At 30.7% G+C, this 22291-nt stretch overlaps 1 protein-coding gene and 2 pseudogenes across 1 annotated transcript; all 3 read left to right on the top strand.

Moving 5' to 3' along the window:
* The first annotated feature begins 10567 nt into the window (after positions 1-10567).
* On the top strand, positions 10568-10984 carry LOC120577460 (uncharacterized). The gene has a single exon (XM_039828997.1). It carries the CDS (start codon positions 10568-10570, stop codon positions 10982-10984), a length of 417 nt encoding a protein of 138 aa, XP_039684931.1.
* Positions 10985-11836: 852 nt separating this feature from the next.
* Positions 11837-16613, top strand: LOC25500930 (pentatricopeptide repeat-containing protein At1g02150-like; annotated as a pseudogene).
* A 1282-nt stretch (positions 16614-17895) lies between these two features.
* Positions 17896-21079, top strand: LOC25500928 (uncharacterized; annotated as a pseudogene).
* Positions 21080-22291: the final 1212 nt, after the last annotated feature.

Below are 22291 nucleotides of genomic sequence, written 5' to 3'. Positions count from 1 at the left end.
TTACGTGGTTTAAAATAACTTTAAATAAGTCAAAATTAAAAAAACAAATTAAAGCATGAAAAAATAATGAAGAGCTTCAAGAACATTATCCTAAAGTTTAAATTTTTAATGAAAAATAGCTTTTTTACAGTTGATTTAGAAGACACAATACATAAAAAGGTATCATATTTCTATATGTGAATTAGCTGGGTGCCTAATGTAAGAATAGTAGAAAATATGATCACATCGCCAACCACTATTTGCTCATGTCTCTTTCCCTATCGTTTGGATTTGAATGAGGGCATATGGAGATGATAGTACTATATACATGCTTTATGTATTTGTTTCTAATCATTGTTTTGTGGGAAAATGATTTAGCTCAAGGTAATGATTAGTTCTTAAAAATATGAACACAATCTCTTTGTCCTAACATAGTTGATTATCTATCTTGAATTAACTCATTCTCTATATATCATATTCAATTGGCACGTAAACATTTATTTTAAACCTTTTATAACTAATTTAACCCATCATTATCTGAATTTAATCTTAGTCCAAAAGAAACCCATGATATCATGGACCGAGTTGATTAAATAGTTTTTGTTTTAAGAAGAAAAAAAATACGACATCGAAATAATCTTTTACTAGAGATAAGTCAAAATAGGATAGCAAATGCGCAGGTAAAAGTGAGATTTCTTCGAAATAAAAAATAATCTGATTTATTTTATAAATTTAAGTATCGTTTTAAAATGTAAAATTAACTTTGGCAAGTTACAAAATTAGATTATTTTAATATGTAAAGTTGTATGAGAAGTTAAAAAAACAATAGAAAATCTCGGTTTCTCTAGAACTTGAAAACTTACCTTTCTTAGTATTTTATGAGAGTTACAGCAACATACTAAATACATTTTTACGTTAATATAGTGTCACATATATTATAAATAAGAATATGTTGATAACCAATTCAACTAAGCAAATCATCTTCAATACTTTGATTAAAGTATCATTCTCTAAATAGGCATGGCATCATTCAATGGCTTTTACGATGTTGTGACTATTCTGATCGGTTTTACTTTACTTTTCACAACCTCATTGTGTTCTGAAATTTCTCAGCCACCTTCTGGAGGTCCTTCCAATGATGTTGCTTCTGCCCCAAAGCCATTGTCGCCGTATGAGAAGTATTTAACTAATTGTGCAAGCAAATTAAAGCCTGCAGAATGTGGTTAACAAATATTCTCTGGTGTATTTGTTGGAAATCAGATTATTAGTGATTATTGTTGTCATAGCCTTGTGAATGATGTTGGAAAATCATGCCATTATGACTTGACAAGAAATGCACTCCAATGGCCAGCATATGCCAAAAACAAAACTGAAATTTTGAAGAGGAATGACAAAGTTTGGAACGATTGCATTGCAGTTCGTCCCATTTTACCTTGAACATAAATTCAGTGAAAAATAAATCATTTAATTATAGCCACACGATGTATCATATGAATATTTTATATTATATTAAATGAATTTTGATCAACTTGAGTATTTCATATCACAATGATCTATTTTAAGATCTCTACCCGTTATTTTAATATCATAAAATAAAAATATGTTTGTACAAACAAATATACAATAAGTTTTTCTTATCAAAATTACTATGAAATAGTCATTTCTTACAAATTACATAAAAAAAAAAAAAATCGTATGGACCACCTTTTGGAAATATTAAAGTAAATATGCTCGTAATTACCTCGAAAAGTAGACTAATCTCTCTCATTTTTCACTCTATCTCTCATTCCAAAATATCAAGACGTAGGTAAATAAAAAAGAAAACAATATATCACTAAAATAACACAAATCAACAATAATAATATTATTATGAAACGCTAATCGATACTTTCTATTGATGACTTAAGCTTAGTTGATACTTTTTAGGATATTTAATACGAGCCAATATATTTCTTTAAATTAATACTGGAGTGTCTATTCCATTACGTAAGTCCCAAAAACTAATAGAAAAATTATTAAAGTCCAAAAACATCAACAACAAAAAAAAAAGATTAAACCATGCATTTTAAAACAAGTAATAAAAGTACAGGTTGACAACTAAATAAGTAAGCTAATATATATGTTCGATTAAGTGAGTTTCCTTCCCTAATTCTTACAATCAGCAAACACGTACTAGTCGTGAAAAAAATCATATTAAAAAACGATAATTTAAGTAAAAAAATAGTAGGAATTCATATAAAAATGTACATTCTTATTTTATATTTCGGAAAAACTATTTCATTTACGTGGTTTAAAATAACGTTAAATAAGTCAAAAATAAAAAAACAAATTAAAGCATGAAAAAATACTGAAGAGCTTCAAGAACTTTATCCTAAAGTTTAAATTTTTAATGAAAAATAGCTTTTATACAGTTATTTAGAAGACACAATACATAAAAAGGTATCATATTTCTATATGTGAATTAGTTGGGTGCCTAATGTAAGAATAGTAGAAAATATGATCACCTCGCCAACCACTATTTGCTCATGTCTCTTTCCCTATCGTTTGGATTTGAATGAGGGCGTATGGAGATGATAGTACTATATACATGCTTTATGTATTTGTTTCTAATCATTGTTTTGTGGGAAAATAATTTAGCACAAGGTAATGATTAGTTCTTAAAAATATGAACACAATATCTTTGTCCTAACAAAGTTGATTATCTATCTTTGGTTTAACTCATTCTCTATATATCATATTCAATTGGCACGTAAACATTTATTTTAAACCTTTTAGAACTAATTTAATCCATCATTATCCGAATTTAATCTTAGTCCAAAAGAAACCCATGATATCGTGGACAGACTTGATTAAATAGTTTTTGTTTAAAGAAAAAAAAATACGACATCGAAATAATCTTTTACTAGAGATAAGTCAAAATAGGATAGCAAATGCGCAGGTAAAAGTGAGATTTCTTCGAAATAAAAAATAATCTGATTTATTTTATAAATTTTTAAGTATCGTTTTAAAATGTAAAATTAAATTTGGCAAGTTACAAAATTAGATTATTTTAATATGTAAAGTTGTATGAGAAGTTAAAAAAACAATAGAAAATCTCGGTTTCTCTAGAACTTGAAAACTTACCTTTCTTAGTATTTTATGAGAGTTACAATAACATACTAAATACATTTTTACGTTAATATAGTGTCACATATATTATAAATAAGAATATGTTGATAACCAATTCAACTAAGCAAATCATCTTCAATACTTTGATTAAAGTATCATTCTCTAAATAGGCATGGCATCATTCAATGGCTTTTACGATGTTGTGACTATTATGATCGGTTTTACTTTGCTTTTCACAACCTCATTGTGTTCTGAAATTTCTCAGCCACCTTCTGGAGGTCCTTCCAATGATGTTGCTTCTGCCCCAAAGCCATTGTCGCCGTATGAGAAGTATTTAACTAATTGTGCAAGCAAATTAAAGCCTGCAGAATGTGGTAAACAAATATTCTCTGGTGTATTTGTTGGAAATCAGATTATTAGTGATTATTGTTGTCATAGCCTTGTGAATGATGTTGGAAAATCATGCCATCATGACTTGACAAGAAATGCACTCCAATGGCCAGCATATGCCAAAAACAAAACTGAAATTTTGAAGAGGAATGACAAAGTTTGGAACGATTGCATTGCAGTTCGTCCCATTTTACCTTGAACATAAATTCAGTGAAAAATAAATGATTTAATTATAGCCACACGATGTATCATATGAATATTTTATATTATATTAAATGAATTTTGATCAACTTGAGTATTTCATATCACAATGATCTATTTTATGATCTCTACCCGTTATTTTAATATCATAAAATAAAAATATGTTTGTACAAACAAATATACAATAAGTTTTTCTTATCAAAATTACTATGAAATAGTCATTTCTTACGAATTACATAAAAAAAATAAAAATCATATGGACCATCTTTTTGAAATATTAAAGTAAATATGCTCGTAATTACCTCAAAAAGTAGACTAATCTCTCTCATTTTTCACTCTATCTCTCTAATTTTCTATCTCATTCCAAAATATCAAGACGTAGGTAAATAAAAAAGAAAACAATATATCACTAAAATAACACAAATCAGCAATAATAATATTACTAAGAAAGGCTAGTCGATACTTTCTATTGATGACTTAAGCTTAGTTGATACTTTTTAGGATATTTAATACGAGCCAATATATTTATTTAAACTAATACTGGAGTGTCTATTCCATTATGTAAGTCCCAAAAACTAATAGAAAAATTATTAAATTCCAAAAACTTCAACAAAAAAATGATTAAACCATGCATTTTAAAACAAGTAATAAAAGTTCAGGTTGACAACTAAATAAGTAAGCTAATACATATGTTCGATTAAGTGAGTTTCCTTCCCTAATTCTTAGAATCAGCAAACACGTACTAGTCGTGAAAAAAATCATATTAAAAAACGATAATTTCAGTAAAAAAATAGTAGGAATTCATATAAAAAAAATGTACATTCTTATTTTATGTTTCGAAAAAACTATTTCATTTACGTGGTTTAAAATAACTTTAAATAAGTCAAAATTAAAAAAACAAATTAAAGCATGAAAAAATAATGAAGAGCTTCAAGAACATTATCCTAAAGTTTAAATTTTTAATGAAAAATAGCTTTTATACAGTTGATTTAGAAGACACAATACATAAAAAGGTTTCGTATTTCTATATGTGAATTAGTTGGGTGCCTAATGTAAGAATAGTAGAAAATATGATCACATCGCCAACCACTATTTGCTCATGTCTCTTTCCCTATCGTTTGGATTTGAATGAGGGCATATGGAGATGATAGTACTATATACATGCTTTATGTATTTGTTTCTAATCATTGTTTTGTGGGAAAATGATTTAGCTCAAGGGAATGATTAGTTCTTAAAAATATGAACACAATCTCTTTGTCATAACATAGTTGATTATCTATCTTGGTTTAACTCATTCTCTATATATCATATTCAATTGGCACGTAAACATTTATTTTAAACCTTTTAGAATTAATTTAACCCATCATTATCCGAATTTAATCTTAGTCCAAAAGAAACCCATGATATCATGGACCGACTTGATTAAATAGTTTTTGTTTTAAGAAAAAAAAAATACGACATCAAAATAATTTTTTACTAGAGATAAGTCAAAATAGGATAGCAAATGCACAGGTAAAAGTGAGATTTCTTCGACATAAAAAATAATCTAATTTATTTTATAAATTTAAGTATCGTTTTAAAATGTAAAATTAACTTATGCAAGTTACAAAATTAGATTATTTTAATATGTAAAGTTGTATGAGAAGTTAAAAAAACAATAAAAAATCTCGGTTTCTCTAGAACTTGAAAACTTACCTTTCTTAGTATTTTATGAGAGTTACAATAACATACTAAATACATTTTTACGTTAATATAGTGTCACATATATTATAAATAAGAATATGTTGATAACCAATTCAACTAAGCAAATCATCTTCAAGACTTTGATTAAAGTATCATTCTCTAAATAGGCATGGCATCATTCAATGGCTTTTACGATGTTGTGACTCTTATAATCGGTTTTACTTTGCTTTTCACAACCTCATTGTGTTCTGAAATTTCTCAGCCACCTTCTGGAGGTCCTTCCAATGATGTTGCTTCTGCCCCAAAGCCATTGTCGCCGTATGAGAAGTATTTAACTAATTGTGCAAGCAAATTAAAGCCTGCAGAATGTGGTAAACAAATATTCTCTGGTGTATTTGTTGGAAATCAGATTATTAGTGATTATTGTTGTCATAGCCTTGTGAATGATGTTGGAAAATCATGCCATTATGACTTGACAAGAAATGCACTCCAATGGCCAGCATATGCCAAAAACAAAACTGAAATTTTGAAGAGGAATGACAAAGTTTGGAACGATTGCATTGCAGTTCGTCCCATTTTACCTTGAACATAAATTCAGTGAAAAATAAATCATTTAATTATAGCCACACGATGTATCATATGAATATTTTATATTATATTAAATGAATTTTGATCAACTTGAGTATTTCATATCACAATGATCTATTTTAAGATCTCTACCCGTTATTTTAATATCATAAAATAAAAATATGTTTGTACAAACAAATATACAATAAGTTTTTCTTATCAAAATTACTATGAAATAGTCATTTCTTACAAATTACATAAAAAAAAAAAAAATCGTATGGACCACCTTTTGGAAATATTAAAGTAAATATGCTCGTAATTACCTCGAAAAGTAGACTAATCTCTCTCATTTTTCACTCTATCTCTCATTCCAAAATATCAAGACGTAGGTAAATAAAAAAGAAAACAATATATCACTAAAATAACACAAATCAACAATAATAATATTATTATGAAACGCTAATCGATACTTTCTATTGATGACTTAAGCTTAGTTGATACTTTTTAGGATATTTAATACGAGCCAATATATTTCTTTAAATTAATACTGGAGTGTCTATTCCATTACGTAAGTCCCAAAAACTAATAGAAAAATTATTAAAGTCCAAAAACATCAACAACAAAAAAAAAAGATTAAACCATGCATTTTAAAACAAGTAATAAAAGTACAGGTTGACAACTAAATAAGTAAGCTAATATATATGTTCGATTAAGTGAGTTTCCTTCCCTAATTCTTACAATCAGCAAACACGTACTAGTCGTGAAAAAAATCATATTAAAAAACGATAATTTAAGTAAAAAAATAGTAGGAATTCATATAAAAATGTACATTCTTATTTTATATTTCGGAAAAACTATTTCATTTACGTGGTTTAAAATAACGTTAAATAAGTCAAAAATAAAAAAACAAATTAAAGCATGAAAAAATACTGAAGAGCTTCAAGAACTTTATCCTAAAGTTTAAATTTTTAATGAAAAATAGCTTTTATACAGTTATTTAGAAGACACAATACATAAAAAGGTATCATATTTCTATATGTGAATTAGTTGGGTGCCTAATGTAAGAATAGTAGAAAATATGATCACCTCGCCAACCACTATTTGCTCATGTCTCTTTCCCTATCGTTTGGATTTGAATGAGGGCGTATGGAGATGATAGTACTATATACATGCTTTATGTATTTGTTTCTAATCATTGTTTTGTGGGAAAATAATTTAGCACAAGGTAATGATTAGTTCTTAAAAATATGAACACAATATCTTTGTCCTAACAAAGTTGATTATCTATCTTTGGTTTAACTCATTCTCTATATATCATATTCAATTGGCACGTAAACATTTATTTTAAACCTTTTAGAACTAATTTAATCCATCATTATCCGAATTTAATCTTAGTCCAAAAGAAACCCATGATATCGTGGACAGACTTGATTAAATAGTTTTTGTTTAAAGAAAAAAAAATACGACATCGAAATAATCTTTTACTAGAGATAAGTCAAAATAGGATAGCAAATGCGCAGGTAAAAGTGTGATTTCTTCGAAATAAAAAATAATCTGATTTATTTTATAAATTTAAGTATCGTTTTAAAATGTAACATTAATTTTTGCAAGTTACAAAATTAGATTATTTTAATATGTAAAGTTGTATGAGAAGTTAAAAAAACAATAAAAAAACTCGGTTTCTCTAGAACTTGAAAACTTACCTTTCTTAGTAGTTTATGTGAGTTACAACAACATACTAAATACATTTTTACGTTAATATAGTGTAACATATATTATAAATAAGAATATGTTGATAACCAATTCAACTAAGCAAATCATCTTCAAGACTTTGATTAAAGTATCATTCTCTAAATAGGCATGGCATCATTCAATGGCTTTTACGATGTTGTGACTATTATGATCGGTTTTACTTTGCTTTTCACAACCTCATTGTGTTCTGAAATTTCTCAGCCACCTTCTGGAGGTCCTTCTAATGATGTTGCTTCTGCCCCAAAGCCATTGTCGCCGTATGAGAAGTATTTAACTAATTGTGCAAGCAAATTAAAGCCTGCAGAATGTGGTAAACAAATATTCTCTGGTGTATTTGTTGGAAATCAGATTATTAGTGATTATTGTTGTCATAGCCTTGTGAATGATGTTGGAAAATCATGCCATCATGACTTGACAAGAAATGCACTCCAATGGCCAGCATATGCCAAAAACAAAACTGAAATTTTGAAGAGGAATGACAAAGTTTGGAACGATTGCATTGCAGTTCGTCCCATTTTACCTTGAACATAAATTCAGTGAAAAATAAATGATTTAATTATAGCCACACGATGTATCATATGAATATTTTATATTATATTAAATGAATTTTGATCAACTTGAGTATTTCAGATCACAATGATCTATTTTAAGATCTCTACCCGTTATTTTAATATCATAAAATAAAAATATGTTTGTACAAACAAATATACAATAAGTTTTTCTTATCAAAATTACTATGAAATAGTCATTTCTTACGAATTACATAAAAACAAAAAAAATAAAAATCATATGGACCATCTTTTTGAAATATTAAAGTAAATATGCTCGTAATTACCTCAAAAAGTAGATTAATCTCTCTCATTTTTCACTCTATCTCTCTAATTTTCTATCTCATTCCAAAATATCAAGACGTAGGTAAATAAAAAAGAAAACAATATATCACTAAAATAACACAAATCCGCAATAATAATATTACTAAGAAAGGCCAGTCGATACTTTCTATTGATGACTTAAGCTTAGTTGATACTTATTAGGATATTTAATTCGAGCTAATATATTTATTGAAACTAATACTGGAGTGTCTATTCCATTATGTAAGTCCCAAAAACTAATAAAAAAGTTTATTAAATTCCAAATACTTCAACAAAAAAAGATTAAACCATGCATTTTAAAACAAGTAATAAAAGTAAAGCGTTTTTTTTTTTTTTTTTTGTAGAAAGGGTGGTAGCTAAGGTGCTAACCAACCCAAAATATATTGATAAAAGAGAATGGGAAAATACAAGATGGAGGGGACAGCACAAAAAACACCATCAAAAAGAGATATACCTAAAAGAAGGCATCCCTAGTAAATTTCTAACATAACAATCATTAATGAAATCAGGAGTAGCATTCCAAACACGTAAATCTTGCAAAGTACGGCCATGGTTAGCTAGACAGTCTGCAACTTATTCCCTTCTCGATAGATATGAGTCATAATACAACGCATATCCCTCAACATGACTTGCATATTGTTCCATCTGTTTCTTAGTTGCCAAGGCACAAGTGAAGTTTTTTAAAGGCTAGCACAAGCAAAGAAGACAACATTTTTTTTTTTTTTTGATAAACTAGGAGAGTGTATACAGCATCAAGAGGCGTCGTCGACATCCCAACTAGGTTGGCACCCCGAGATACCTCCATCCTCTACCGATACAAATAAGTAAGCTAATATATATGTTCGATTAAGTGAGTTTCCTTCCCTAATTCTTACAATCAGCAAACACATACTAGTCGTGAAAAAAATTATATTAAAAACGATAATTTCAGTAAAAAAAATAGTAGAAATTCATGTCAAAATAAATATACATTCTTATTTTATATTTCAAAAAAACTATTTCATTTACGTGGTTTAAAATAACTTTAAATAAGTCAAAACTAAAACAACAAATTAAAGCATGAAAAAATAATGAAGAGCTTCAAGAACATTATCCTAAAGTATAAATTTTTAATGAAAAATAGCTATTATACAGTTGATTTAGAAGACACAATACATAAAAAGGTATAATATTTCTATATGTGAATTAGTTGGGTGCCTAATGTAAGAATAGTAGAAAATATAATCACCTCGCCAACCACTATTTGCTCATGTCTCTTTCCCTATCGTGTGGATTTGAATGAGGGCGTATGGAGATGATAGTACTATATACATGCTTTATGTATTTGTTTCTAATCATTGTTTTGTGGGAAAATGATTGACCTCAAGGTAATGATTAGTTATAAAAAATATGAACACAATCTCTTTGTCCTAACATAGTTGATTATCTATCTTTGTTTAACTCATTCTTTGTATATCAAATTCAATTGGCACGTAAACTTTTATTTTAAACCTTTTAGAACTAATTTAACCCATCATTATCCGAATTTAATCTTAGTCCAAAAGAAACCCATGATATCGTGGACCGACTTGATTAAATAGTTTTTTTTTTTTTTTTTTTTTTTTTTTTATAAAAAATACGACATCGAAATAACTACTTACTAGAGATAAGTCAAAATAGGATAGCAAATGCGCAGGTAAAAGTGAGATTTCTTCGAAATAAAAAATAATCTGATTTATTTTATAAATTTAAGTATCGTTTTAAAATGTAACTTTAACTTTTGCAAGTTACAAAATTAGATTATTTTAATATGTAAAGTTGTATGAGAAGTTAAAAAAACAATAAAAAATCTCGGTTTCTCTAGAACTTGAAAACGTACCTTTCTTAGTATTTTATGAGAGTTACAACAACATACTAAATACATTTTTACGTTAATATAGTGTCACATATATTATAAATAAGAATATGTTGATAACCAATTCAACTAAGCAAATCATCTTCAAGACTTTGATTAAATTATCATTCTCTAAATAGGCATGGAATCATTCAATGGCTTTTACGATGTTGTGACTATTATGATCGGTTTTACTTTGCTTTTCACAACCTCATTGTGTTCTGAAATTTCTCAGCCACCTTCTGGAGGTCCTTTTAATGATGTTGCTTCTGCCCCAAAGCCATTGTCGCCGTATGAGAAGTATTTAACTAATTGTGCAAGCAAATTAAAGCCTGCAGAATGTGGTAAACAAATATTCTCTGGTGTATTTGTTGGAAATCAGATTATTAGTGATTATTGTTGTCATAGCCTTGTGAATGATGTTGGAAAATCATGCCATTATGACTTGACAAGAAATGCACTCCAATGGCCAGCATATGCCAAAAACAAAACTGAAATTTTGAAGAGGAATGACAAAGTTTGGAACGATTGCATTGCAGTTCATCCCATTTTACCTTGAACATAAGTTCAGTGAAAAATAAATGATTTAATTATAGCCACACGATGTTTCATATAAATATTTTATATTATATTAAATGAATTATGATCAATTTGAGTAGTTCATATGACAATAGTCTATTTTAAGATCTCTATCCGTTATTTTAATATCATAAAATAAAAATATGTTTGTAGAAACAAATATACTATAAGTTTTTCTTATCAAAATTACTATGAAATAGTCATTTCTTACAAATTACATAAAAACAAAAAAAAATCATATGGACCACCTTTTGAAAATATTGAAGTAAATATGCTCGTAATTACCTCAAAAAGTAGAGTAATCTCTCTCATTTTTTCACTATATCTCTCTCTAATTTTCTATCTCTCATTCCAAAATATCAAGACGTAGGTAAATAAAAAAGAAAACAATATATCACTTAAATAACATAAATTAGCAATAATAATATTACTTAGAAAGGCTAGTCGATACTTTTTATTGATTACTTAAGCTTAATTAGTTGATACTTTTTAAGATATTTAATACGAGCCAATATATTTATTTAAAATAATATTGGAGTGTCTATTCCATTATGTAAGTTCCAAAAACTAATAGAAAAGTTTATTAAATTCCAAAAACTTCAAAAATATGCGTCTTTTTCACTTAAAATAGGAGAAAGGGTTAAAGTCAATTAAACCAAAAGTGGGTACGTGGCAGAAAAATATACCATGTGATAAATCCAACGATGGGTATTGCTTTGACTGTAGACTGTAGTGAATCTGCATCCAAAGTGGACCCTATCATATCTATCTCAAATCCAAACATCATTATTATCTTCAACAAACAACATCGGCAACAAAACATTTTGACTGAGAAAATGATGACCACTATTACGCCTCTTCAAATTCAATCTTCTTTGTCACCAAAAAAAAAAAAAAAATTCAATCTTCTTTACAAAACCAAAATGTTTCTCTTTCACTTTCACTTTCATCTTCCCTCTACTATTCTCATACTCTTCCCTTCAAACAAAGGGTCAATGTCTTTTACACTGACCCTGGAATTGGAATTGGAATTGGAGGAGCAAGAAGAGTTTCTGTCACTTGTTCAATTTCAAAGATTCACAATTATGGTACTCTTGATTATGAGAGAAAACCCAATTTGAAATGGAATGCTATATACAAGAGAATTTCAATGATGCAGAATCCTGAATTGGGTTCTGCTTCTGTGTTGAATCAATGGGAGAATGAAGGCAGGAATCTCACCAAATGGGAACTTTGTAGAGTTGTTAAAGAGTTGAGAAAGTACAGAAAACATGACAGAGCTCTTCAGGTAAATCCAATCATTATAAACCTTTTCTTCATTATATGTTATTCTATATGGTAAAAAGATATTTAATTGGAGTTTGGTGTTTGTTTGGCTCAATTGAATGGTGCTATGTTAGTGGTGGAATGTGTTTTTGTGATAGGATTGGAGTACTGTGTTGGCTGTTTGGGTTTGTATTGCGTTGGTTGGATTGCAATTGTGTTCATTTTGAGTTATTCATGAATATGATTCTACTACTTTGTGTGAATTATAGGATGCTATGAAGCACAGACACTCCTCGGATTAGGCGTGTAATTACATGTGTCCGACACCAACACATATAATTACACTGAATCATGTTAAACTATGTTCAAATGCAATATAATAAGCATCAAAATGAAATAATTTACCAAGATAGTATCAACTTCTGAGAGAAAGTCCACTTGATGAGTAACTAGAATGACTGTTTTCGCTCTCAAAGCAGTTAGTTCATCAAAATGAGGACAGTAGCGAAATCGCTAAGACAAAGTACATCACGCAGTCATTTAAAATGTTTAATTGTACCTCTTGTTCATTTCTAAATTAGGTCCAACAATTTGTGGACAAATACTGCAGGATAGAGTAGATAAATTGGGGGAAGTGCCCAGACTAGGCTGTATAGCCCCAAATGTAATTGTTGCCCAATACATACACAATATGACTTAAATAACTTATGTGGGACAAAGGAATTAATAAAATTCAACAATTTATTGGACCACAGGATGTATTTTTCCTTAACATGATAAAATGTTATATTTGCTTACATTGAAAAGTATTGCTGCTGTATGAGCATCAACTGCACTGAAAGGATCATCAAGGAGATAGATATCTGCATCATTATAGACTGCTCTAGCTAGTTGAATCCTTTGCTTTTGTCCTCCACTTATATTGATCCCTCTCTGACCAATTTCTGTAAGATCACCATGGCTAAAATCATTGATATCCTTATGTAAGGAACAAGCTTTAATTGCTTTCTCATATCTTGTTTTGTCCATGGTCTTGCCATCTTGAACTGTTCCACTTTGTATCCAAGAAGATTGAGAAACATAGGCAAGAGTTTCACCTACCTTAACCTGTTTTCCATTACATCAAAATATCATGGGGTGAAAAAGTTGAAGATACTAATACTATGTTTCTTCATATGAATTTGGCATGATAAAAATCTAAATCTGTTTTATTAGTTTTAGATACTAATAATATGTATATCCATATGAATTTGGCATGATAAAAATTTAAATGACAACATCCCTCACATTATTAATACTATAAAATCATCCCTGAAATTGCAAAATGTCTTTCAAGTTTATCCCTCTTTTTGGATATTTACTCATTTAAATATGTTCTATTAGAAACTTACAGTTCCTGAAATCTTTGGAATCTCTCCTAGTATTGCATACAAAAGAGATGATTTTCCAGCTCCAACTGGTCCACAAACTGCAATTTTCTGTCCCCACCTGATTTCTATATTAACATCTCTTAAAGTTGGAGACACAGATTTATGATCACAAATGAAGTCTCCATCTTGAATTTCCATAGAATTAACTGAACATTGCTTTAAGTTTCTTTCGCCATCATCATTGTATATTTCTTCATCAAGCAAAAAGTTATTAAGACGATCGAACAAAACTTTAACTTGAATCATAATGGAAAGAGCCTCTGGGATCATAAATCAACTTGATTGAACACCAACTGATTCCTCTCAAACCAAATTGCAGAAAATAAGAATCCAAACAAAGTGGACCATTCCATGCCTCCAATCAATAGAACTTGGCTATTAAGATTATCCTTGATCTACCATGCATAGTGGAATTGGATTAATTAATAGGGATAAAATCCAAGAATTGCTGCCAAATATCTTTTTGACATGGGAGAAATCTCTTAAGCATATGAATTAAAACTTCTTCCTGAGAACCACAGACAGGACACATTCGAATGCTGGAAAATGCACTTCCTTTACTATTTATATAATTCACTTGATTTTATGAATTCAATTACCTAAACTGTTGGTCAAAAAAAAAAAAAAACTGAACTGTAACAGCATTCTTATACTATCCACTTGTCGATTCCTGGTTTGCAAACTGTCAGTAAAGTTTAATAATCTAGAAGTCCATTTCCCCTATGATTCTATTAAAAGGAATGCTTCCTTTGGAATGTATGAAAGTATGACATCACTCACTGTTTCCTTTGGAATGGCTGATCACTCACTGTTTCCATTTCCCCTATGATTCTATTAAACGGAATGCTTACTCGCCTCAAATAATGTCTTATTATCAGCCACAAACGATTTTATGAAAGTAATGACTAATGAACATGTTTTGCAGGTATATGATTGGATAAACAATAGACCAGAGAGGTTTAGAATATCTGCAAGTGATGTTGCGATTCAGTTAGATCTAATCGCAAGAGTTCACGGAGTTTCTAGTGCAGAAGGTTTTTTTCTGAACCTAACCAATGATTTAAAAGACAAGAGAACATACGGTGCCCTCTTGAATGCATACGTTCATTCTAGATCAAGAGAAAAGGCAGAATCTTTACTCGAAGTAATGAGGAGTAAAAGGTACTTAATACATTCACTACCGTTTAATTTAATGATGACTCTGTACATGAACCTTAAGGATTATGATAAAGTCGATATGTTGGTTTCAGAAATGAAAGAAAAGAACATACGGCTAGATATATATACATATAATATCTGGTTGTCCTCTTGTGGATCTCAGGGATCAATAGAGAAGATGGAACAAGTTTTTGAATAGATGTCGAAGGATCCTACCATTATTCCTAATTGGAGTACATTTAGTACAATGGCTGCAATGTATTAAGATGGAACTGTTTGAAAAAGCACAAGAGTGCTTAAAAAAGGCCGAGGGTAGAATATTAGGTCGAGATAAAGTACCTTTTCATTATCTCCTGAGTTTGTATGGAAGTGTTGGAAACAAGGACGAAGTTTACCGCGTGTGGAATAACTATAAATCAATGTTTCCAAGTATACCTAACTTGGGATACCATGCTATTATTTCTTCTCTCGTAAGAATGGACGATATTGAGGGGGCAGAAAAGCTTTACGAGGAATGGGTTTCTGTGAGGCCCTCTGATGATTCTAGAATAGGAAACCTTCTCATAAGCTGGTATCTTAAGAAAGGTAAATCAGATAAAGTTTTTAGCTTCTTTAAGCATATGAGTGAAGGTGGTGGATGTCCAAATTCGACTACATGGGAGCTTCTTTCTGAGGGTCATATTGCCGAAAAGAGGGTTTCTGAGGCGCTTTCATGCTTGGAAAAAGCTTTTATGACAAGTGATTCAAAGAGTTGGAAACCCAAGCCAATAAAATTGGCTGCATTCCTTAAGCTTTGTCAAGATGAAGATGACATGGAGAGCGCCAAGGTTTTAATTGAGTTGTTGAGGAAGCCAGGATACCATAACGATGAAGCATATGCGGCACTCATTAGCAAAGATGAACCGTCAAACAGGACTGAAAGAATTGATGATGTTGACAGTGAAAACATGGATGATGATGACTCTCAAGTGTTGTTCAGCCAAGTAGATAGTAGCTTTTGATGCCTATGTAGTACCTACACTTCAAATTGAAGGTGTGTGTGGTGTCTAACATGTGTCGGTGTCCAACATTGACATTACACCAACACATGTTATTACATTCAAGGGTTAATAGTGTTTTACCCCCCTGTAATATAGGTCATTTCCGGTTTTTCCCCCTGTAAAATATTTTTTTTGAATTTCATCCTTGTAATTTGAAGATTTTTTGGTTTTGGACCTTCATGGAAAATTTCACTCCCTGTAATTTGAGCAAATTTAGGTTTACCCCCTTGTAATTTGAGAAAATTTCGGTTTACCCCCCTGTTAATTTGAGCAAATTTCGGTTTACCCCCTATCATATCTTCGATTTTGTACTGTCAAAATTCATGAAGGTCCAAAACCAAAAATCATCAAATTACAAGGACGAAATTCAAAAAATATATTTTACAGGGGGTAAAATCGGAAATGACCTATATTACAGGGGGGTAAAACACTATTAACCCTACATTCAATCACTTTCGCTTGTTTAAATTATTGTCGGTGTCAATATCAAGTCTGCCCTCGATGTGTGTGTGAGTGGGTGTTTCATAGTTTGATATTTCAAATTTTGTTTTGACTTGTGGAAAATGAGTTGATAGAACATAGGGGGAAATATTGTAATATTCTTTTTCTCAAGCTTTTATGGCTTATCACAACAGTTATGAAGGGCTAGGTTCTTATGCTAGGTTAGGACATGGACTGATGTTTTGCTCTAATAGGAATTGACTCTTCTGATGCATGTGACATGAGGCCATCCTTGTGTATGTTTTCTATGACTTGTGTCTTTAAATTTGGACTGAAGTAGTATTACATGGATGATAGTTTGGAATTGGACCCTTAGTAGATGGTACATGTAATATATATCTAGGTGTGTGTTACTTCCTTGGCTTCTTTTCCTGTGTCCTCACCATTGTTGCAATGTCTCCTTTGGTGCATCCAAGCTGTAAAAACTATCGCAATGGAAGGTTTACTAGTGTGAGGAAGTTGATGCAAGTGAGGAGTTATCATATTATTTTTTTTGGGGTACAAATCATCAATTTTTTCCTTCATTTATCATACAAAAAATGGAATAGTACAATTCAAAGGTTTACATTCTAAATACAGAAATGATAGTTATATGCCTGAAAAGCTCGGCACCGACAACACCTGATTTATATTAATTCTTAAATTCTTAAAAAGAGAGAGAAACTAATGCTAAATTGAGATATATAACGTCAAAATTAAGAACTGAAATCTTTATATATTGTAGCGAGAGGATTGCTATACCGCACGACAAGAAAAATTCATGCGGTTATCTTCTCTTTTAACGGTGCTAGTTTATAATATTTTAAAATAAAAGAAGGATCTAGTTATTATATAAACGTCAGAGAAGACAAGATGTGGTATTTAGCCTTGTGTGGTGCAAATACATGTTGGACACTCTGACAATCAATAGAGATCGGCAATACACTACATTTAACAATGATATGGAAAAGTAATTAGTTGTTAGATTAAAATATAATTTTTGTTTGAGTTTGAATTCAGAACCTTCAACTTTTTATTCCTTAATTCAAACTAATTGAGTTACTCAACTCTGTGCTCATAATAAGTGTCTTGGTGAAGATGAGAAAATGGTCATGTTGTTGAGATGAAAATATTCCCATTACATCTTTACCAAAAACATTTTAAAATAATTTTTACTTGACATCAGACAGTCGAAATCGACACATTTATTTACAAGGAGTCCAAGTACATGTCATTGCTACTAACACCTTCTTAAGACAGGAAAGGCACAAAAGGGTATAACTCCACCACATTTACTTAGTAACTAATTGGTGCATGTAAAATAAAAATTTAAATAAACTTTCAAAACAAAATTTAAATAGGAGAAAACTTAGGTACAATTCCTTACTTGCTTTTCATATCGTTCTTAACTAAAAATACATATTTTTTTTTTGTTAGATATAACAAACTTTGAGAAAATAATGGATTTGAGGAAATTATGGTGAATTTAGTTAAGAACCATACGAAAAACACCTAAGAAATTGATAGTACGTAAGTTCAATTCCATCATCGTCGTCGTGACAACAAATTGAAAAAACATGACTATGTCCAGAAGTTTGTCACTAGAACCCTGTACCTTCCATTTGAAGTGGAAGAAGCAATTCTCTTTTCCTCGCACTCACACCTTCAGAACTTCAATATCAATACCCAACATAAAATCACACAATAACGCCGCCATCAAATTGAAATTCAAATGTCACTTAAACCAAAATCACAATTCCAATTCAAAACCCCTATTAGAATCTCTCGCAACCACAATATGGAACACACTTCGAAAACCCGCGGTAGCCGCGATATTATTAATAGGAATTCTTCTATTGACTACGTACAATCCAAACACGTCCTTAGCAGCACCATCTGGAGGTAGAATGGGAGGAAGTGCATTCTCTAAATCATCTTCGTCCAGGAGTTATTCGGCTCCATCGTCTTCGTCTTCGTCTTCATGGTCCAGGAGGAGTTATTCCAGAGTTCCATCGCCACCGAGTCCAGAGTTTTCTTACTCTGATGAGCCTCCTCTGTTTTGGATTGATCCTGCGGATATTAATTTCAATTTATTCATTCACGTCATAGCGGCTATCTCTACTTTACTTCTTATGAATGCATTCATGGTTTTAATTTTGGTTTCGGTTTCTCGTTTTCTTTCTGATAGTGATGAGGGTAGTGTTCTTACTAATACTGCTGCTGTAAAAACAACCGTACTCAAGCTTCAGGTAATTTACTTATTATAACTGACTTAGATGAAAGAGAGAATGATCCATCATATATTGGTAGTGTATTCAATTCTACCATAAATGTTATTGAAAATGGAAAAGAGGAGGGAGTAGTACACTAGTATTTTCTTTATTCCTTGCTTCTTATATTTGCGTTGCTTCATGTTTTTCTGTTGGTATCATTGCTTTTGCGTTTTCAACTACGCTTTTTCATGTTCTATTTTGTTTTTACGCAAGCAAAATCAAGCCGTTTCTGATCGTGATGAGGGACGTACTGTTCTTACTGCTGCTGGAATAACCACTGTACTCAAGCTTCAGGTAATTTAGTTTAGTTATTACGAGAGAATGATACTTTTAGTGAAAATAGTATCCATCATATATTACTGTACTCAAGATTTCTCAGCACCTTGTTAGCTACCACTACACTGCACATCATAGTCATTTCATTTTATTCACTATTTTGAATCTTTGGTGAATTTCAAATTCTCAATGTTAGTGTTGTTCTTATAGGTTGGTTTGTTGGGGACGGTTCGCTCACTTCAAAGGGATCTCAATAGGATTGCAGAAGTTGCAGATACATCATCTCCAGAAGGTTTGAATTACATATTGACAGGTGAATCTCCTCCTAAACATGTGATTTTTGGTCACTTGTCTTTAGTTGTTTCTTTTTTCCTAACCACATGATAATACTTTAAGGTTTACTGAAAATGATTAGTGATTTCAGTATTGTGTAATGAACGATTATTAATGACATAAAATTAGTGCTTTGTGATGTTGTGTAAACTATTGTGAAAATAAATATCTGTGTTAAATATTGAATTACTTATGAGTTATATAAATTATAATGTAGTTGAAAGCCATGTGGCTGTACAAACTACTTTCTGAATCTATTTTGACCTTCTGTTGCAGAGACCTCATTAGCTTTGATTCGGCATCTGGATTACTGTATCTCGGGGTATTCTTCTGTAAGTGACCTCATTATTGTTGTAAGAGTTGTATTCTGTGTCCTAAATAATAATACTTAATACTTAAAACTTCTATGTTTTCTGTTTATAAAGTTAATTGTATCTAATATCTACTATACAACATTATTTATTTATTAGAGTTCATCATTAGGGAATTTTTTTCCATGCTCATTTGCGATTTAAATTATACTTACTTTATATTGTTGGCAACCGAGTTTATAGAAATTGGAAAGTTGAAAGCACATATTTTCCGACATTTTTGTAGGTGGACATAAAGCGGGGTATAGAAGAAGGGGAGGAACGTTTTAACCAACTTTCAATTGAAGAGCGACGCTGGTCAACGTTGACAACATAAAGAGGCAAAGCACGAGAAGCCAGAGATCTAATGGGTTCAGCAATGAATACACAGTGGTATCATAACTATCTTGGTGTCTGTTTTCAACATGTTGTATTCCTTTATGCACTATAGACTTAAAACCTTAAAAAAATAACTTTGGGATTAGCATGACACAAAAAAATCAGATATTAGTACAAGTTAACCTGTTCTAGGCATGAAACTAGACATACAGTTAATCATTTTAGGCACCTCTTACCGGTTCAATATCCAGGTTTATATCCCTATTGACATCAATATCTAAAACAGAATGTTTTTCTATCCAAAAGAAAAATAATCTTCTAAATTCAATAGGCATGTAACTGAACTAAAACTATATGACCCTTTTTTTTGAATTTTTATTTGGCTGCAGAAACTTTGAATTTAAGCCCTGCAAATCTATTCGCTGAAAATTAAATAGAGCATAGAATCGAGTATCGACACATGATTTGGTTTAACTATTAAGTTGTAGCTATTTTGACTTAAATATGTAATACAACTGTTCTTTATTTTCAACTTCTTTGTCCCTAATCACTTGAAAAAGTGAAGTTCCATGAGGATGGTTCACCTATCTTCTAAACTTTGTTGTTCTTATATATCAGATAACAATCTTGGCCGCTGCTGAAGGAGAACATAAACTTCCTAGCATCAATGGAAGTGGAAAATTGAAGGAAGCTTTACAAAAACTTGTATCCATTCCTTCGAGCAAATTATTAGTAAGATCAGCAATAGTTCCAAGTCATTTTCAGATGTTGTTAGTACCTTTTTTTTTACACGATTTTTCTATAATTACTTGCAGGCAGTTGAGGTGTTATGGACCCCACAAGATGAAAATGATACTCTCTTGGAACGGGAGTTACTTGAAGATTACCCACTTTTGCAGCCTTTGTAAATTGTAATGGCATGCTTGTTTTTATGTCATCTTAAGTTAGTTCAACCACAAATTTTTTCTTCAATCAGTTTACTTTTCCGCTATCGGTTATAGTCTAACCTATCAGTCATTCGTTATAGCCTAATTTATCAATTATTTGTTTTTTTACCGCCAAATAGAACCGACGTGTGCCTTTGAAGTGAACTAAATGTAAATATATTTATAAATGGTCTTTAACTTTAATCCTGAAGGTTTCCCTCACGCTTGAAACGCCATAAGAGAACAATGGTAAAAGTGTTCCAATTAGACTAGTGACGACAAGACCACCGTAGCCACCATAGAAGACCATGACCTCACATAGTCAACGCAACCACCGTCATCTTAGCCACCTCGGATTTTCCTATTGCCCTAAAATAACTCTCAGTGCAGAGGATTTGCCAATAGGCATCTTCGTTTCCGTTGAAAAGTGAAAGCTCCATAATTGACCTTATTTAGTGGGGATGAGATCAAGAATGAAATCAGTAAATAATACGACTCAATTCGAATAGGGATCACACTCCATAAATTAAGAGAGAAAATTAAAGATAAAAGAAAGGAAATTGATTATTTTTCATTCATTCTAATCACCAATGGTACACTATTTATATAAACTAATGCATACTCATGAACGTAACAACTGCAAAATGGCAATGACAGTTATATTAGAATTCCTAAATAACTTGTTACTAGTCAAAGATAAAGCATAGTTAAACTAATCTCCTAAACTTAGGTATAAAATTAACAACATACTAATATTTGTTGCATGGAATATATATTAGTGGTTGTTAATAAAATTTGAGTTTTTTTTTTAAATAGTTTAGTGGCTATAATTTCATCTCTTTAAGGTAAATAAGTTGAAAATTCCGAAATTTCATCTCACGAGAACAAAATTTGATAGATTTAGTTTTGTTGCGTTTGTCTCTACATGATTTAATGATTATAAAAGTATAAGTGAAATGTGACCATCTCAATTAAGTCATAACAATTATTATTTTTTTTAATGATAAATGTTAGTTAGTTTTTCTTACGAAGTAGGAAGTATTAGTAGTTAGTTGTTATATTAAAATATAGTCTTTGTTCGAGTTGAAACTCACGACCTTCAACTCCTTATTCCTTAGTTCAAACCAATTAAGCTGCTCAACTCTCTGGTCATAACAAGTGTCTTGGCTAAGATGAGAAAATGAACATGTTGAGATGAGAATGTTCCCATTACATCTTTACCAAAAATATTTTTAAATAATTTTTACCATTTACTTGACATCGGACGGTCGAGTCGAGATCAACACATTTATTTTCAAGGATTCCAAATACATGTCACTGCTCTAACACCTTATCAAAACATGAAAGGCACAAAAGAGGTATAACTCCACCCCACCTTTACAAAACCTAGCCTCATCCTATCGATTTTAGAATTAC

This window comes from Medicago truncatula, chromosome 8, assembly GCF_003473485.1.
Source record: "Medicago truncatula cultivar Jemalong A17 chromosome 8, MtrunA17r5.0-ANR, whole genome shotgun sequence".
In the NCBI taxonomy this organism is placed as follows: domain Eukaryota; kingdom Viridiplantae; phylum Streptophyta; class Magnoliopsida; order Fabales; family Fabaceae; genus Medicago; species Medicago truncatula.
Note: the sequence above shows the minus strand (reverse complement) of the source record. Positions and strands in the feature narration are given on the sequence as shown.

What these genes read in the sequence shown, in the direction of transcription:
- LOC120577460 (XM_039828997.1), top strand. Translation starts at nt 10,568, where the DNA reads ATGGAATCATTCAATGGCTTTTACGATGTTGTGACTATTATGATCGGT.